Source organism: Sceloporus occidentalis, unplaced genomic scaffold (genome assembly GCF_023333645.1).
Source record: "Sceloporus occidentalis isolate IW3139 unplaced genomic scaffold, rSceOcc1.0.p SCAF_9, whole genome shotgun sequence".
NCBI classification, from domain to species: Eukaryota; Metazoa; Chordata; class Lepidosauria; order Squamata; family Phrynosomatidae; genus Sceloporus; species Sceloporus occidentalis.
This window is the reverse complement of record NW_028316989.1, coordinates 7021025-7035061: the sequence shown is the minus strand read 5'-3', so window position 1 is coordinate 7035061 and position 14037 is coordinate 7021025. Positions and strand designations below refer to the sequence as shown.

General features: G+C 44.5%; 1 protein-coding gene across 3 annotated transcripts in view; it reads left to right on the top strand.

The window, feature by feature from the left end:
- Positions 1-14037, top strand: part of ADGRA2 (adhesion G protein-coupled receptor A2) — a 71985-nt gene that overhangs the window by 45649 nt on the left and 12299 nt on the right. For 2 of the 3 annotated variants that reach the window (XM_089538706.1, XM_089538707.1), the window contains exons 3-13: positions 368-439; positions 1124-1195; positions 2175-2246; positions 2825-2988; positions 3743-3956; positions 4784-4948; positions 9824-10019; positions 10440-10589; positions 11488-11649; positions 12346-12555; positions 13040-13244. In XM_089538706.1, the coding sequence (XP_089394832.1) occupies positions 368-439; positions 1124-1195; positions 2175-2246; positions 2825-2988; positions 3743-3956; positions 4784-4948; positions 9824-10019; positions 10440-10589; positions 11488-11649; positions 12346-12555; positions 13040-13244 (1682 nt within the window). The remainder of the gene's footprint in view (positions 1-367; positions 440-1123; positions 1196-2174; positions 2247-2824; positions 2989-3742; positions 3957-4783; positions 4949-9823; positions 10020-10439; positions 10590-11487; positions 11650-12345; positions 12556-13039; positions 13245-14037) is intronic. The other variant, XM_089538708.1, reaches the window with a different exon arrangement.

The window sequence follows — 14037 nt, the reverse complement described above, 5'->3', positions numbered from 1 at the left end:
CACCCATTTATTGAATATATCCAGCAAGATTTAGTCTCTAGACATCCCCCAATTTTAGCTAAATTTTTATGGAAAGATGTCTTTCAGGATCCCCGAACACACCTTTTATCTATAACTTTCGGGGCCTTACCTGGTCTACTGCCTGTATCTATTGTTCATTTGGTGTATTGTTTGTTGTCATGTTTTGTTTTAGAATGTATTAATACAATTTTAATTAAAACAACAACAACAACAACAAAAATGGTGATTGGGGAATTCTGAGAATTTTCAGCAGAAGTGTTACTTTTTCAAGTTCTGCTGAGGTACTTTCCACACACTCCTCAACCTAATTTCTAATTTCTAAATGGACTTAATTATCTTTTTCCAGAGATATGAAGAACAACCTGATTAGCACCATCCAGCCTGGAGCTTTTCTTGGCCTCTCGGACCTAAAACGTCTGTAAGTACTATTCAAAGCCACTGTGTGCTAGAAATATTGGTAGTTTCTCTACTTTCATGGGCATCCTGCACCCCTAACTTCTGCAAAAGTTGTGGGCTGATTGTACCTCAAGAAATGACCAGCTCTATCAAATTACACAATTATAGTGCTAAGATTCTACTTTAACTGCCCTAGCTGAATCCTATGGGATCCTGGGATTTGCAGTTTAGAGAGGAACATTCAGGATTCTCATCGAGAGAGAGACTACAATCCCCAAGATTTCATAGAAGTTACTGTGGCAGAATATAGCTCTATAACTGAGAACGTGGCTTCAGTCCCACTAATTGTTAGTGCACTCCTCAGTGAACTTTTGTCATCCTATCCCTTTTTATTTGTGCATGGAAAAGTTGTTTTGTGGACTGCAGTAGCAAGATTCCTTGGCTGGGAGAGAAACTAAAAGTAGTGCTTGGACATATTACTTCTTTGCACTACAGCTCCCAGAATCCCAAATCAGCATGGCCAATGGCCATGATAGTTGGATATTCTGGGAGTTGTAGTCCAAAGAAGGAACATTTCCAAGCTGTACTTTTAGCTCCTTTCTTGGTCCCTTGGTTTGACGTTTCCTCTTGACAGATCAGTCTTGGTTAGTCTCCCAGGCTGTCCACAGTCTTTCTATATCCCTTGCTTCTTTTGATTATTTAACAGGGATCTCTCCAACAATCGCATCGGCTGCCTCAGCACTGGCATCTTCCAGGGACTGACCAGTCTCGTCCGCTTGTGAGTAGTTGGTGTTGTGAGTTGTGATGAGCTTTGAGTCTGGCATGTATGGTGTCTGTCATCCCCATTCATCAGCATGATCCCTTTGCTAACAAAGATATGTACAAGATACCCATCTTTCTGCTTTTGGTATTCTCCAATTATTATTCTTCAGGTAGAGTGAGCCAGAGGTTTCTGAAATCTGCTTATGCCTCTCTTTTTCAAGGAGGATGCATAATCAGTGGACACCACTCCATGTCTGCAGTGTATAACTCAAAAGGCGTGTCTGTGCACACTGGTGCATGTGTGCATGCATGCACGCACATACCCAAACACACCAACCATTGCACCGTGATGCCATTGAGCTGAGAGTGTGTGCCAGCTCAAATTACTAGTTAATTCTCCTGAGACAGATTCATGAGAAGGCTATCAAAGGTTTCTGGTCTTGAAGGCCTCTAGGAGCAAATGCAGCCTGCCTCTGAACACTAGTCATGGGAGGAACAATTGGAGAAGGCTATTGCTCTGAGATCTTTCTTGTGGGTTCTGGTTGATTCCATACAGGAAACAGAATGCTGGATGAGAAAGGCCTTTGGCGGCATGTGGAGCTTTAGCAGGTTTTGGCACCTACAAAAATGGGCTTGGGAGCCTCCCTTTCCCCATCCTTGTTCTAAATATTGGTTGTTAGGAAGAGGAGAGGGAGAGGGCACTGCCTTTAAACTGGGATGGAGAACCTTTGGTTCTCCCATTGTTGCTGAACTACAGTCACATCATTTGCTGCCATTGACTAGAGTACACAGGAGCATAGGGGAACTGGAGTCCATCAATATGAGAGCCATAGGATCCCAAGACTGGATTTAAGACCTCTATCTGGGTGTTGTTGCTCAACTTGCCTGCATATGAAGCAGTTTCCCGGCCCTTGAGGAGAACAATCTGTTTGACTAGATGGGCCATTTTTCTGACCTAACAGAGAGCTTCTCGTTTCCTGCTTTCTCTTTGACAGGAACGTGTCGGGGAATATTTTCTCCAGCCTCCAGCATGGAGTCTTTGATGAGCTACTATCTCTGAAAGTACTGTGAGTATTTTCTTCTGTGTGAGTTTAAAAGAAGGAAGAGGCAGGGAAAACAGACTTGCCAGTGTCTCGGTACACATCTTTACAATTCACTAACGGAGTTCCTTAGTCCCTTTGCTACATAGGCTGCATCTGCACTGCAAAAATAATGCCATTTGTGAATGGCTTAACTGCCAAGTCAATGCTATGGAATCTTGGGATTTATTGTATGTTGTGGCACCAGAGCTCTTTAGAGAAAGCTAAATATCTTACAAAACTACAAATTCCATAATTCCATAGCTTTGAGATCCCTTTCAGCTCCCTGGTATTGATGGGAGTGAGGAGGCTGAAAGTCTGAATAAACAAAAAGACACTTGGTTACAGTCAGCCCTTCCTTCTTTCCTTCCTTCCTTCCTTCCTTCCTTCTTTCCTTCCTTCCCTGTTTTAGATGGTCTCCCTCAGTAACTGGACACTGGATCTTTCCATGGATGTAGAGCTCTTTAAATATGCTGCTTCTTGCTTTTTTCTGTAAGCCTTCCATACACCCCCCACCCCATCCTCACTAACCTCAAAATGTGGCTCTGTCCCCCCCCCCCCTCCAGTGACTTTGCCACGGAATATTTGACCTGTGACTGCAACTTGCGCTGGGTCCTGGCCTGGTCAAAGAACCGTTCCATCCAGATATCTGACAACACCTTGTGCATCTACCCCAGCAGCCTACATGGGAAGCCGCTGCGGAATACCAGAGAGGGCCAGATGCGCTGCGGTAAGGGCCCCGGCTGTTTACATTGCATCAGAATTTGGGAAAGTTGCCTTTTTGGAGTGTATGTATGTCTTGAAGTCACCTATCAAATTATGGCAGTCCTATGAATTTCATAAAGTTTTCTTAGGCAAGGAATACTCAGAGGTGGTTTGCCATTGTCTTTCTCTGAAATGTAGCCTACAACATCTAGTATTTCTTGATGCCGAATACTAACCAGGCTTGACTGTACATAACGTCTAAGGTAGGGGTGGGCAAAGTGTGGCCTGTGAGTTGCATGCTGCCCACCCTGGACTGAGGTTTTTTGGCCCAAGGCCTTCTTGGGACACATGTTTTGTCCCCACTTACGTCCAGGAGAGGACTTTTTTGAAGCTGGACAGTGAGGGCAGCCCTCCAAAATCTCCTGAGTGGCAAAGACAGCCTCATAACCATAGACAGTTGACAATGCTAAGATATGACAGGATCTCGTGCCTTCAGGGTATTTAGGCTGTACAATTCTTCAAATCCTCCAGCCAGCATGGTCAATGCTCTGGGTAGGGTTCAATATTCTGATAGATAGATGGATGGATGGATGGATGGATGGATGGATGGATGGATGGATGGGCAAGTGGGATCTGCAACAATGTAGTGCAGCTTTAATTTCAGGATGCAGTACATGCCAATAGCTTCAGTAATATTGTTTGGTTACACAGCCATCATAATGCACATTCCCCTCTCCTTCCAACAAACCATTAGTGGGCTCTCCCTATCCTCCTTACAGAAGGGGCTCCGGAGCTACACACCCACCATCTGATCCCATCTCTGCGGCAAGTTGTCTTCCAAGGTGACCGCCTTCCTTTCCAGTGTACAGCAACCTACCTGGACAATAGCACACACATTCTTTGGTACCACAACCATGCCCTTGTGCAGGAGGATGAACACAGCGGCATAATCCTGGAGGAGAGCCTTGTCCATGATTGCACCTTCATCACAAGGTACTGGAGCCTGCCTTAGCAGGTCAGAGAGAGAGAAAGAGAATGCTAGCCTCTGTTTAAGCAGCTTCCAGTCCACAGTAGGCTAGAGACATGCTGGGAAATAAAGCTGATAGATAGATTTAGGGCAGCATTTCTCCTCAAAGCACACACAGTGGACTGTCCAAGCCCTACAAATATTTTTTCAGGTATCATCAGGGCAGCATGGAGACACTAGGAAAGATGTTTGTGGGTGAAGTGTACCCATAAGGAATACCAATGATTTTAGACTATTTAGCTACACTGCTCCTCAAATGCTTTCCCAAATCCTTTTACCAGTGAGATCCTTTGAACTAGGGATGCTGTGAATGGAAGTCTGTGACCTCCTGTGTAGATATATCATGTGATACCATGTGGGAAGGGTGGTTGGCCTTCCACACCAGAACCTCCATTCAGATTGGCCCACCCATAACAGTTAGTTAAGGACCAGGCCTGCCTGCACAGTTCTTAGAATCATAAAACTGGAAGAGACCACAAGGGCCATCCAATACAATCCCTTACCATGCAGGAAAATAGCCCTTCTATTAAGGCCATGTATTGGGGTATTGGCTACTCCTAATTTGATGTCACCTGCAAACTTCAAAAGCATGCCCTTTTCCCATCATCCTAGTCATTGAGGCACCCTGTTAATCACTTCTCTCCAGCTAGAAGAAGAGTCATTGGTGAGCTCTCTGTGGGTTTAACTGGTCAATCAATTACAAATCCACTAGCTGTATCTAGCCCACATTGTACTGACTTGTTTGCAAGAATATCATTGGCGATCAGTTTCTAAAAGCATTATCTGTCCTCAGTGAACTCATCCTGTCCAACATCCATGTCTCAGCCAGTGGTGAATGGGAATGCACCATCCTCACTGCTCAGGGCAATGTTAGCAAGAAAGTGGAGATAGTCGTGCTGGAGACGTCAGCGTCCTACTGCCCACCAGAGCGGGTTACCAACAACCGTGGAGACTTCAGGTAGGGATCAACGTGAGTCAGTATTTTACAGGACTCCGGCAGGAACTGTTGTATGAACACTAGGATTTCTTCTCTCTTCTGCCCTCTCCTGCCTTAGTGGTTGAAATGCAGGAAAGGCCAGACTGAAAAAGCAATCTCTTCCAAGGCTTGTTTCACTGGAAACTCTAAAAGGCATCTTAAACAGCAGAGCTTGGCAACTTGCTTTTAAAAGGTCTCCAAAGTAGATAGGTACTGTTGTAGTCATAATTGTAAATAACTCTTTACTATCTCAGTGTTTAAAAGTAACTAATATAGATACTTCTAATTATTTTGAAAATGCACACATCCGATAGTAAAAGCCTATGCTTAAAAAAAAAGGTAACTAAAACAGTGCTACAATTATCCACCTGGAAAGGAATGATGTTATCTATTACTACATTATCTGCTGTAACATTACAATCATTATTGTATTGCTTATACTGTTATTTGTGATGAGTGACTTCCAAGCTCTGATGAGGATCAGTGGTTTTTTTGCTGAGAAGGCATCATTGGAAAGCAGTCCACAGTCTCTTGCAACAGTCACAAGGGATTTAAAAGCTCCACAATGAGCAATGAGGTTGTTTACCTGTAACTGTGGTTCTTTGACTGGTCATCTGTGAAGTCACACAACTGGGTATTTCTTCACAGGCGCAGAAATACTCAGTTGTGTGATTCACAGAGACCACGAAGAAGAAACATGGAAACATTGGAGTTGGAAAGGGCCCTATAGGTCATCACATCCAACTCTTGGTTCATGCATGAATTCCATTTAGAGTACCCCCAGCAGGTAGTTGTCCAACCACTTTTTTAAGAAGCCCTAAGAGACCCTACCTCTCTGGGCAATTGGTTCCATTGCCAAACCACTCTTACTGTCAAGAGGTTCCTCCTAATACTCGGTTTAAATCTACACTTCTGTAATTTAAATCCATTAGGCTTGGCCCTACCCTCTGGGGCAACAGAGAACAAGCCTGCCCCTCCTTTGTGGGTAAGCCCTTTAGATATGTAAAGATAGTGATCATGTTGACCCTCAGTCTTCTCTTCAGCATGCTGGATGTTTAGATTTTGTATGGATGCATTGGTTGTTTCCCAAAAAATTGGAATTAGTTTTATTTGCTTTCCATCCTCCCTGGTGCTTTTCTTTTCGGAGGTGGCTGCAGTCACCCCTTTTAGTAGAGGGGCTTGGCTAGGGGTGAATTGGCATTATTGGGGTGTCCCAGCTCCTGCTGCCTCAAGAGCCCCACAAGTAGAGAAGAAGGGCTGTTGGGGAGACATTGGGCTGCTCTGGCAACTGGGGCCTGGGAATGATTAAGAGTCTGTTGCGAGGGAGGCAGGCGAAGAGGCCCAGCTCTGGCAGCACAGACAGACTCCAGAAGCGGGAGGTGTTGGAATTTCTCTGGCAAGAGAAAAAAGGCTTATGGAGCCCGCTGTAACCTTGGCGGGGTCTTGATGGAATATAAATTACTGTGAAGTCAATGTGGCTTAAATTAACAGTGGGTCTGTCTTCTCTTCTTCTCTCTCCCCCCTTCTTCCCATCTCCACTACTGCCTCCTCCTCAACACTTTGTGTTAGCTGGATATGGCCTGGAGTGAGATGCAGAAGAAGTCCCCAGAGAGGAGAACAAGGTCCCCCTCAGTGTGTCTGACTCAACTGGGATTCCAGAAATGGTGGGGTGGTGATGGTCCTGTTGCAAGCAGTGCTTGCAGGCAGTGGGGTGGGGAAGAACAGCTCTGCAAATGGATTCCCATTCCAAAGGGGTCCCAAACAGGTCAGATAACACAGTGCCTCATCTGGGAAATGTTTCTGCTAAAGTGGAGCCTGTGAGAGTAAAAGGGAATGTAAAGGGGGTAAGCCAAGTAGACCCTCCTGTCTCCCCAAAAGCAACTGTGTATATTGGAGCAGGGGAAGGAACGGATTCAGATGGGGACTTCTGAGACAGCAGAGAAGGGATTTAGTTCTCTTTAGTTCAATTTGCCCTCCTGTATCCTCAGTTTGGGAGGGACAGTCCAATTAATCCTCTGTCTGAGCTACTTTTAAAAGGTCCTTTTTTCTCTCCTTTTCTCCCACTTTCCCCCTTGGTCCACAGCTTAGTTCAATTGCTCCAAAGTGCAAGAGTAGTTGTACTCAAAACTCAGCAGGAGGGAAAGAAGAGGAAGGGGCAAAAGTAAACTGCTGCAGCCTCTCCAGGTTTATGTGTTTTTCATTAATACCTTTTGCCGTCTTGACTACACTATGATGTTACTTAGTCACTCTTGTCCCTTTTTCATTTGTGAAAATCTGGAGGTATGAGAGCTGCCGTGTTGTAGTGGTTTGAGTATTGGACTAGGACACTGGGAGGCCAGGGTTCTAATCCTCACTCAGCCATGGAAACCCACAGGGTGATATTGGACAAGTCACCCTCTTTCATCCTCAAGGAAAGCAAAGGCACTGAACAAATTCTGTCAAGAAAACCCAATGATAGGTTTGTCTTAGGGTCACATAAGTCAGAAATTACTTGGAAGGCATACAACAGTATGCCTCATTACCCAAAACTCGAAAGGTTCTCCATAAAGTGGGACATGCTGGTGGTAGGATACAATGTAGTAAAGGTTTTCATCAGAACATGACATAGGAGAAAAGTTTCCATCTGCCATTGCCACAGTCCCAGTCTAAAGTGGAGCCCTAGTTTACCCACATGTTAAAGAGTCAGAAGTTGTATTCACTAATTTATTATTTGGCAACCTGACTGTCCCTTCAGGGAGCACTGCCCAATCTTTTTTGTTTCTAAAATGGTAGCAATTCCCCTTTCTCTCCACCCTTTGCATCTTCCTCCCCATTTTATTCTCATAACAACCATCAGGCTGAAAGAGCACAACTGATCCAATGGTTTCATCATGGCTTGGTGAGCTCTGGAACCTACATCATCCAATTCCCAATCCAACCATCATAACATTGCACCACTCTCAACCACCATAGATTTGTAATGTGTAGAGAAGTGTACACTAGGGATGATTTTTTTCTGACACGTGATGAAAAGTAATTTTTTTAATGGAGTGATCTCTCCCTGATTTGATACATCTGTTTTAACAATGTCCCCAGTGGGATGAAACCATCTTTCAGTTGAGGCAACTGTGTTCCTGGGCAAATCACTGGAAGAACTAAGGAGGGAACTATGGCTTTGTCTTTAGCATGAACAATGCAAGAAATAAATGTCTGTATTTGGGTAGCCATGTGACCAACATATGCCTTCTTTCACTTCATCCAGCTGTTGCTGCTGGCATGGGAGGGAGCAAAGGGGGTGTATGAAGAGTCTTAGAAGCCAGATGTTGAAGCAGCTGGGCCAAGTGTTCAGTTCTAGGGAGGGAAATAAATTACCCCATAAAAACTCTTGGCATCTGCTGTTTTCTTCTTACTGAGAGCTCCAAGGAATAGCATGAAGGCATTCCACCCAGCTCCCTCCCCCATGATGGAGCTTTATCCTTTACAGATGCAAAAATCTGTCTCATTCCCTATCATTCTTCTCTTTGCAATTGCATCCATTGGGATCTGATTTCTTAACAGTTACAATATGCACTGTCTTCTTCCCCAATTTGGTTTCTTTTTTCTGTGTTGAATGACGGTGACAAAGGTGGCTGTGGATACTGGGAATTGGTGTCCGATACAGTCGGAAACTACTAGGTTGGGACTGAAGCCAAAGTTTAAGAAAGTTACTCCTTTTTTGAACAGGAACTCCTAAAATCACCCAGTCAGCATGGCCATTAACCATGCTGCCTGGGGGATTCTGGAAACTATAATCCAAAATAGCAATCTTTCAAACTTTGGGGAAAACTTAAATTCCTATCTTTATTCTGTATGTCTTTTTCTAGGATATGCCTGACAGCAGCTCTTTATTTCACACCCTGCAACTGTCCTGATTTGGCAGGGACAATCCTGTTTAGTCCTCCGTCATCCCACTTTTCAGCTGCTTTTGAAAGGTCCCAGTTTCTCTCTCTTCTCCCATTCCCACCCCCCACCATTTCGTCCTCAGCTTATTTCAATTGCTCCAAAGCAAGCTGACCATGCAAAAATAGTTTATACTTAACTCAGCTGTGGGAAGAGGAGAGGAGGAACTGAATCTTGCCTCTCCCAATAGACTCAAGCAAAATCAAGCAGGTACAGCTTCTCCAAGCTTATCTGTTCTTCATTCATGATGTTTGCCGTCTTGACCACACTCTTATTCTGCTTGGCTACACTTGTCCCAGTTCTCATCTGGGAAATGTTGGAGGGTATGTTATACCAAGAATGCAAAGGATGGACATAAAGGATAATTTTTGCCATTTAGGAAACAAAAGAGTTGGATATGTGATTGGCTGGGGAATGAAGGCTGGCTCCTTCCCTCCTCTTCCTCATAGGCCTCCTCCATCATACACAGAAACTCAGGAAGGGCTATGCTGAGTGGATGTACAGTAGGGAAGAGGGAACCCCAGATTTTGAAGAAGTATCTTCCACAAATAGAACCTTTTTATCAATGGAGGGTGGATCCTGGAGAGGGAAGAGTAGGCTGATACGTAAAATATAGGGATTTCAGACTGCAGATGGAGAAACCATTTAACTTAAATGCATCTATGCATTAATCTGAGAAAAGGAAAGAAAGATCTGTGTCTTGGCATTCTTGAGGTGCTAGTTTCCAGTTGATTGATGCTATTTCCTTTCCATGCAGGCTAGTATCCAAATACAAATCACATCTGATTCTGAGCATGAGGCTAGATTTCAGGCTGACTTGTTTAGTAGTCCTAGAAACAGTGTTTTGTAATCCTAGAAATCTGTGGTGCAAAGCAGGACCGCTTTAGGGGAAACAGCAGGCTCATTCTCATAGGTTGCCTTCCTCATCTCTGCCTTTAGATGGCCACGGACTCTGGCGGGCATCACAGCTTACCAATCCTGCCTCCAGCATCCCTTCACCTCTGGGAATGGTGGGCCCAGCCGTGAGAAGCAAGCATGGAGGCGCTGTGACCGCACAGGACGCTGGGAGGAGGGGAACTATTCCCACTGCTTGTACACCAATGATATCACCCGTGTTCTCTACACCTTTGTTTTGGTGAGCTGACGTAAGCAAGGGGTTTCTTCTGTGTCAGGGCTAGTAAACTATTGTTGGCCTGAGAAGGGGTTTTCTAAGAGTCTGGGGGTTATTCTCTGTGAAAAGTCTCAGGCCCCTCAAGCAGAGAACACTAAATTTCTCAACAGGTTGCTGCATTGTTACATCTGGAAAAATCTTTTAGGTGCTGTATAGGTAAAACTCAGCCAGTTATAGTCAAAAAGGAAAAAAAAGTTTTACCTTTGCTTATTCTGTTGCCTCATTGTAAGGGAAGGGTGATCTGTAAGCAAGCTCAATGGGACAGCTGAGCAGGTTTCAGCCTAGGTAGCTCCTCAAGTTATAAATGAAACGCTGTTGTTAAAAACTAATTCTTGGACCTTAACTGGCTGTAAAGCCCACCAACACTCTTCTCTGTTCTCCCAGATGCCCATCAATGCTTCCAATGCACTGACCCTGGCGCACCAACTGCGTGTCTACACAGCCGAGGCTGCAAACTTTTCTGACATGATGGATGTCATCTATGTGTCTCAAATGATTGAAAAATTCACTGGTTATGTGGACCAGATTAAACAGGTAATAACATCACATGAGACTCCCAACATGTTACGCTGTCCATTCCCATCCCATCCAAAAAGAGGGGGGAAGCATCCTACCTGCTTTGATTCCTTCTACAATCTTTTCTCTAAATTGTTTTTAAATCACAGAGAGTCCTAAGTCCCATAATGATGAAAAGTAAAACGTATAAACTTAGAGGGGAAACAGATGGAGGAAATGGTTGCTCTATCTGTTGCTAAAGATCTCCAGGTTGTTTTTTTTAATAGCCACATGACAGTCCCCCTTTCAAAGATTATCCAGCACCAATATATACATATATTCCTACCTAGAGGTTATATATATTGGCCAAATTGCCTATCCTGCTGCCTTCATCCTTTCTCCACTGGCTGCTGGCTGGAGATATCCATATGGAATGCTTTTCCAGGAAGGTTCCAACTGGTAATTAATGAGAGATTCTGTGGTGGAAAAATCTCACATTGTTGCAAGAGTTTGGACAGGCTTCCAATGAAGTATCCTTAATCTGTACAATCTGAAATTATCCTGTAATTGAGGAAGGGAGGCTGTGTAATTTGTAACAGTTGCATTGTGATGGCCTTAACTAGGGAAGAGAAGGAAGGATCAAAACTATAGAAAAAGAGAAAACATAATCAAAGGACTGCCATGAGAGTCTGGAGTACTATATATATGGAATTGGAAGAGCACCATTTTGTTCTTCACACAGGCAGCAAAATTTCTTGGGTCTGGGCATGTCTTCTTTTCCTGTCCCACTTTTGTCAGATCATTTGGAATGGTAAGCCTGCAGAGTAGAGATGGTCTTCCTTCTTAGTATAACACATTGTATTTAAACAAATATTTAGCTGCAGTCCTAAGGCTTTCTATCAATGCCTCACCTTTCAACTTGTCTGCTTTTATCCAGCTCATGGATGTCATCGTGGAGATGGCCAGCAATATGATGCTGGTGGATGACCACGTTCTTTGGATGGCTCAGATTGAGGACAAGGCTTGCACCAGTATTGTTCGCTCTCTGGAAAAGATTGCCAGCTACACCCTCAGCGCTAATTCTCAGCATGTGGCCGTGGTAAAGATCCAAGCTTTTCTGGGATGGTGAGCTCAGAAAGGAGTACAGAAAGCACAATGCTCAGCTGAAGGGGGATGCTAGTCAAGATTGAAGGGTATGGACACAAGATTGGAGGAGAAAGGAGCTGGGCATACAGCTTGAAGTGGGAAAATGTCAGTCTTAGATGGTGAGAGATGAACTGTGAATTGACTAGTACCAAAAAGTACAGACAGAGCCAGGATTTTGGCAACTGCTACAGACCAGGTAGCTGTTGAGGTCCAAGTACCCTGGCAGAACCCATCTATGTTGAGGGTTGACCTCAGCTTTGGGCTTATTTGGTGACAATAGCTAGGAACCTGCCTGCCCTATTGAATTTTCTACAGTGCCCCAGAGTGATGCAGGGCACTATGAGAGCTTAAAATGGTGGGTGGCTTCAGATGCTACTATTAGAAAAGCTTAAGCCCATGGAAGTAACACGTGATGGGTTCAATGCACAACACAGGGCATACTGCTAGAGAACCCATCTATCTTGGAGCTAACTCTGTTCAGGAATGGCTGTAACAAGACAGTTTTATGTTGAAATGGAAAGAAGACTGCAGTTTGAGTGGAGGTGAATCCAAGATGATGTGATAACCAAGCTGTCCTGATTCTGATTCCCACAAAGCCTGTGGCTTTGCTTTGTTGATTCTCCTGAAATATATGGGTTTGCTTTGACAGAACTCCAGGAATATCGCTTTCGAAGCCTACTTGATCAAGCCAGACAGCTATGTGGGCCTGAGCTGTACAGCCTTTCAGAAGCAGGAGATGATGCTTGGGGGCCGCTCCCCAAGGCAGGAACGGTACACCGAGCCCTTGTCAGACCAACAACTCAAGTTCCGGTGTACAACAGGCCGTCCAAACATCTCACTGGCCAGCTTCCACATCAAGGTGAGGTGGAGATGGGGAAGAAGAAGGGGAAGAACACATCCTAATGGATGGAATGAGCAGAGAAGGGACCCATGTGTTCTTTGCTTGGGCAGGACTGAGTGCAAATGAACTGAATTCTGGGAGCCTTCAGCTCACACTAGACTTAACAAGAAAACTCTATAGGAGTAGCAGGGATGGATAGATCTATTGAAGGGAGATCATAGCTTAATGGTGGAGCATAAACTTTTCATGCAAGGGATTCTAGGTTCAGTCCCAGATTCAGACTCTGCCATTTGTAATTTTAAAAGATAGCAGGAAAGATTTGTACCTGAAAGCTTTGAGAGAGCTACTACAGCTTTGAGCCTTCAACACTGGGTTAGAAGGACAGTAATCTGACTGGGTTGAAAGGCAGTTCGTTTGCATGGGTATTGAACCTTATATTCACCAGGGTGGGATGGGGCTACTCTGGTTCTGTCACTGACCCCTTGGTTCCCTGTCCCATCAGAACAGCATTGCTCTGGCCTCCATTCAGCTGCCTCCTGGCCTCTTCTCCCCACCAGCACCTTCCCACCCTCCACCTCTCCAATGTAAGCTCCAGTTCCTGGTGTTCCGCAATGGCAAACTCTTCTGCAGCACTGGAAACTCTTCACACCTGGCTGATGATGGCAAACGGCGCAGCGTGGCCACACCAGTGATCTATGCAGGAACACGTAAGAGCCCAGTTGCAGTAGCAGGGAAAGGTTGGCGGGAAGCCCCTAGGGCAGACATCCCCATCAGATGTATTTGGGCAGCATCTCCCTTTAGCCCTAGAAAGCATGAGATGATGGGAGCTGTAGTCCAACACATCTGGACACCACCAGGTTGGGAAAGGCTGGTCTAGACAGTATCTGTGGACTGGCAAGGTGGAATCTAACCCACCTTAGCCTAAATGTATATATTAAAAGTACATTTCCAAGAAAAGACAGAAGAGGGGTTGCGTTTGAGAACCACTGCTGTATATTATAGTAAAGTGATTCCCCAAACATGAACTATTGAATAGCCAAAAGAACATCAAGCATATGCAAAAGGGAGGTAGCAACAGGATTCGGAAATTCCAAGGTTAGCAGAAGCACAAGAAATATTTAGAGAGGAAGAAAGGCAGACAGCTGGGTGGGAGAGAAGTGTGGGGAAAACCCAAACATACCAATGAGAATTCAGCATGTTTGTTAGGTATGGAAAGTTGACAGATGGAAATGGAAAGTTGACGGTTGGAAACTGGAGGGGGCAATTACAATGCCTGGGAGAAAAGCATGAAAAAAATAGCAAAAAAAAAAAAAAAACCTCATGAAAAGAGCATTGTTTCTCTGATTTAAGAATGAGAATATGAGGATATTAACACACAAGGCTTTTAAACCAAAATTAAAGCTGGAGAACAGAGTCTTTGGCCATATATATCAAATGACTCTCTCTCTCTCTCTCTCTCTCTCTCTCTCTCTCTCGTTGCTGCTTTGCCTTTAAGGCATT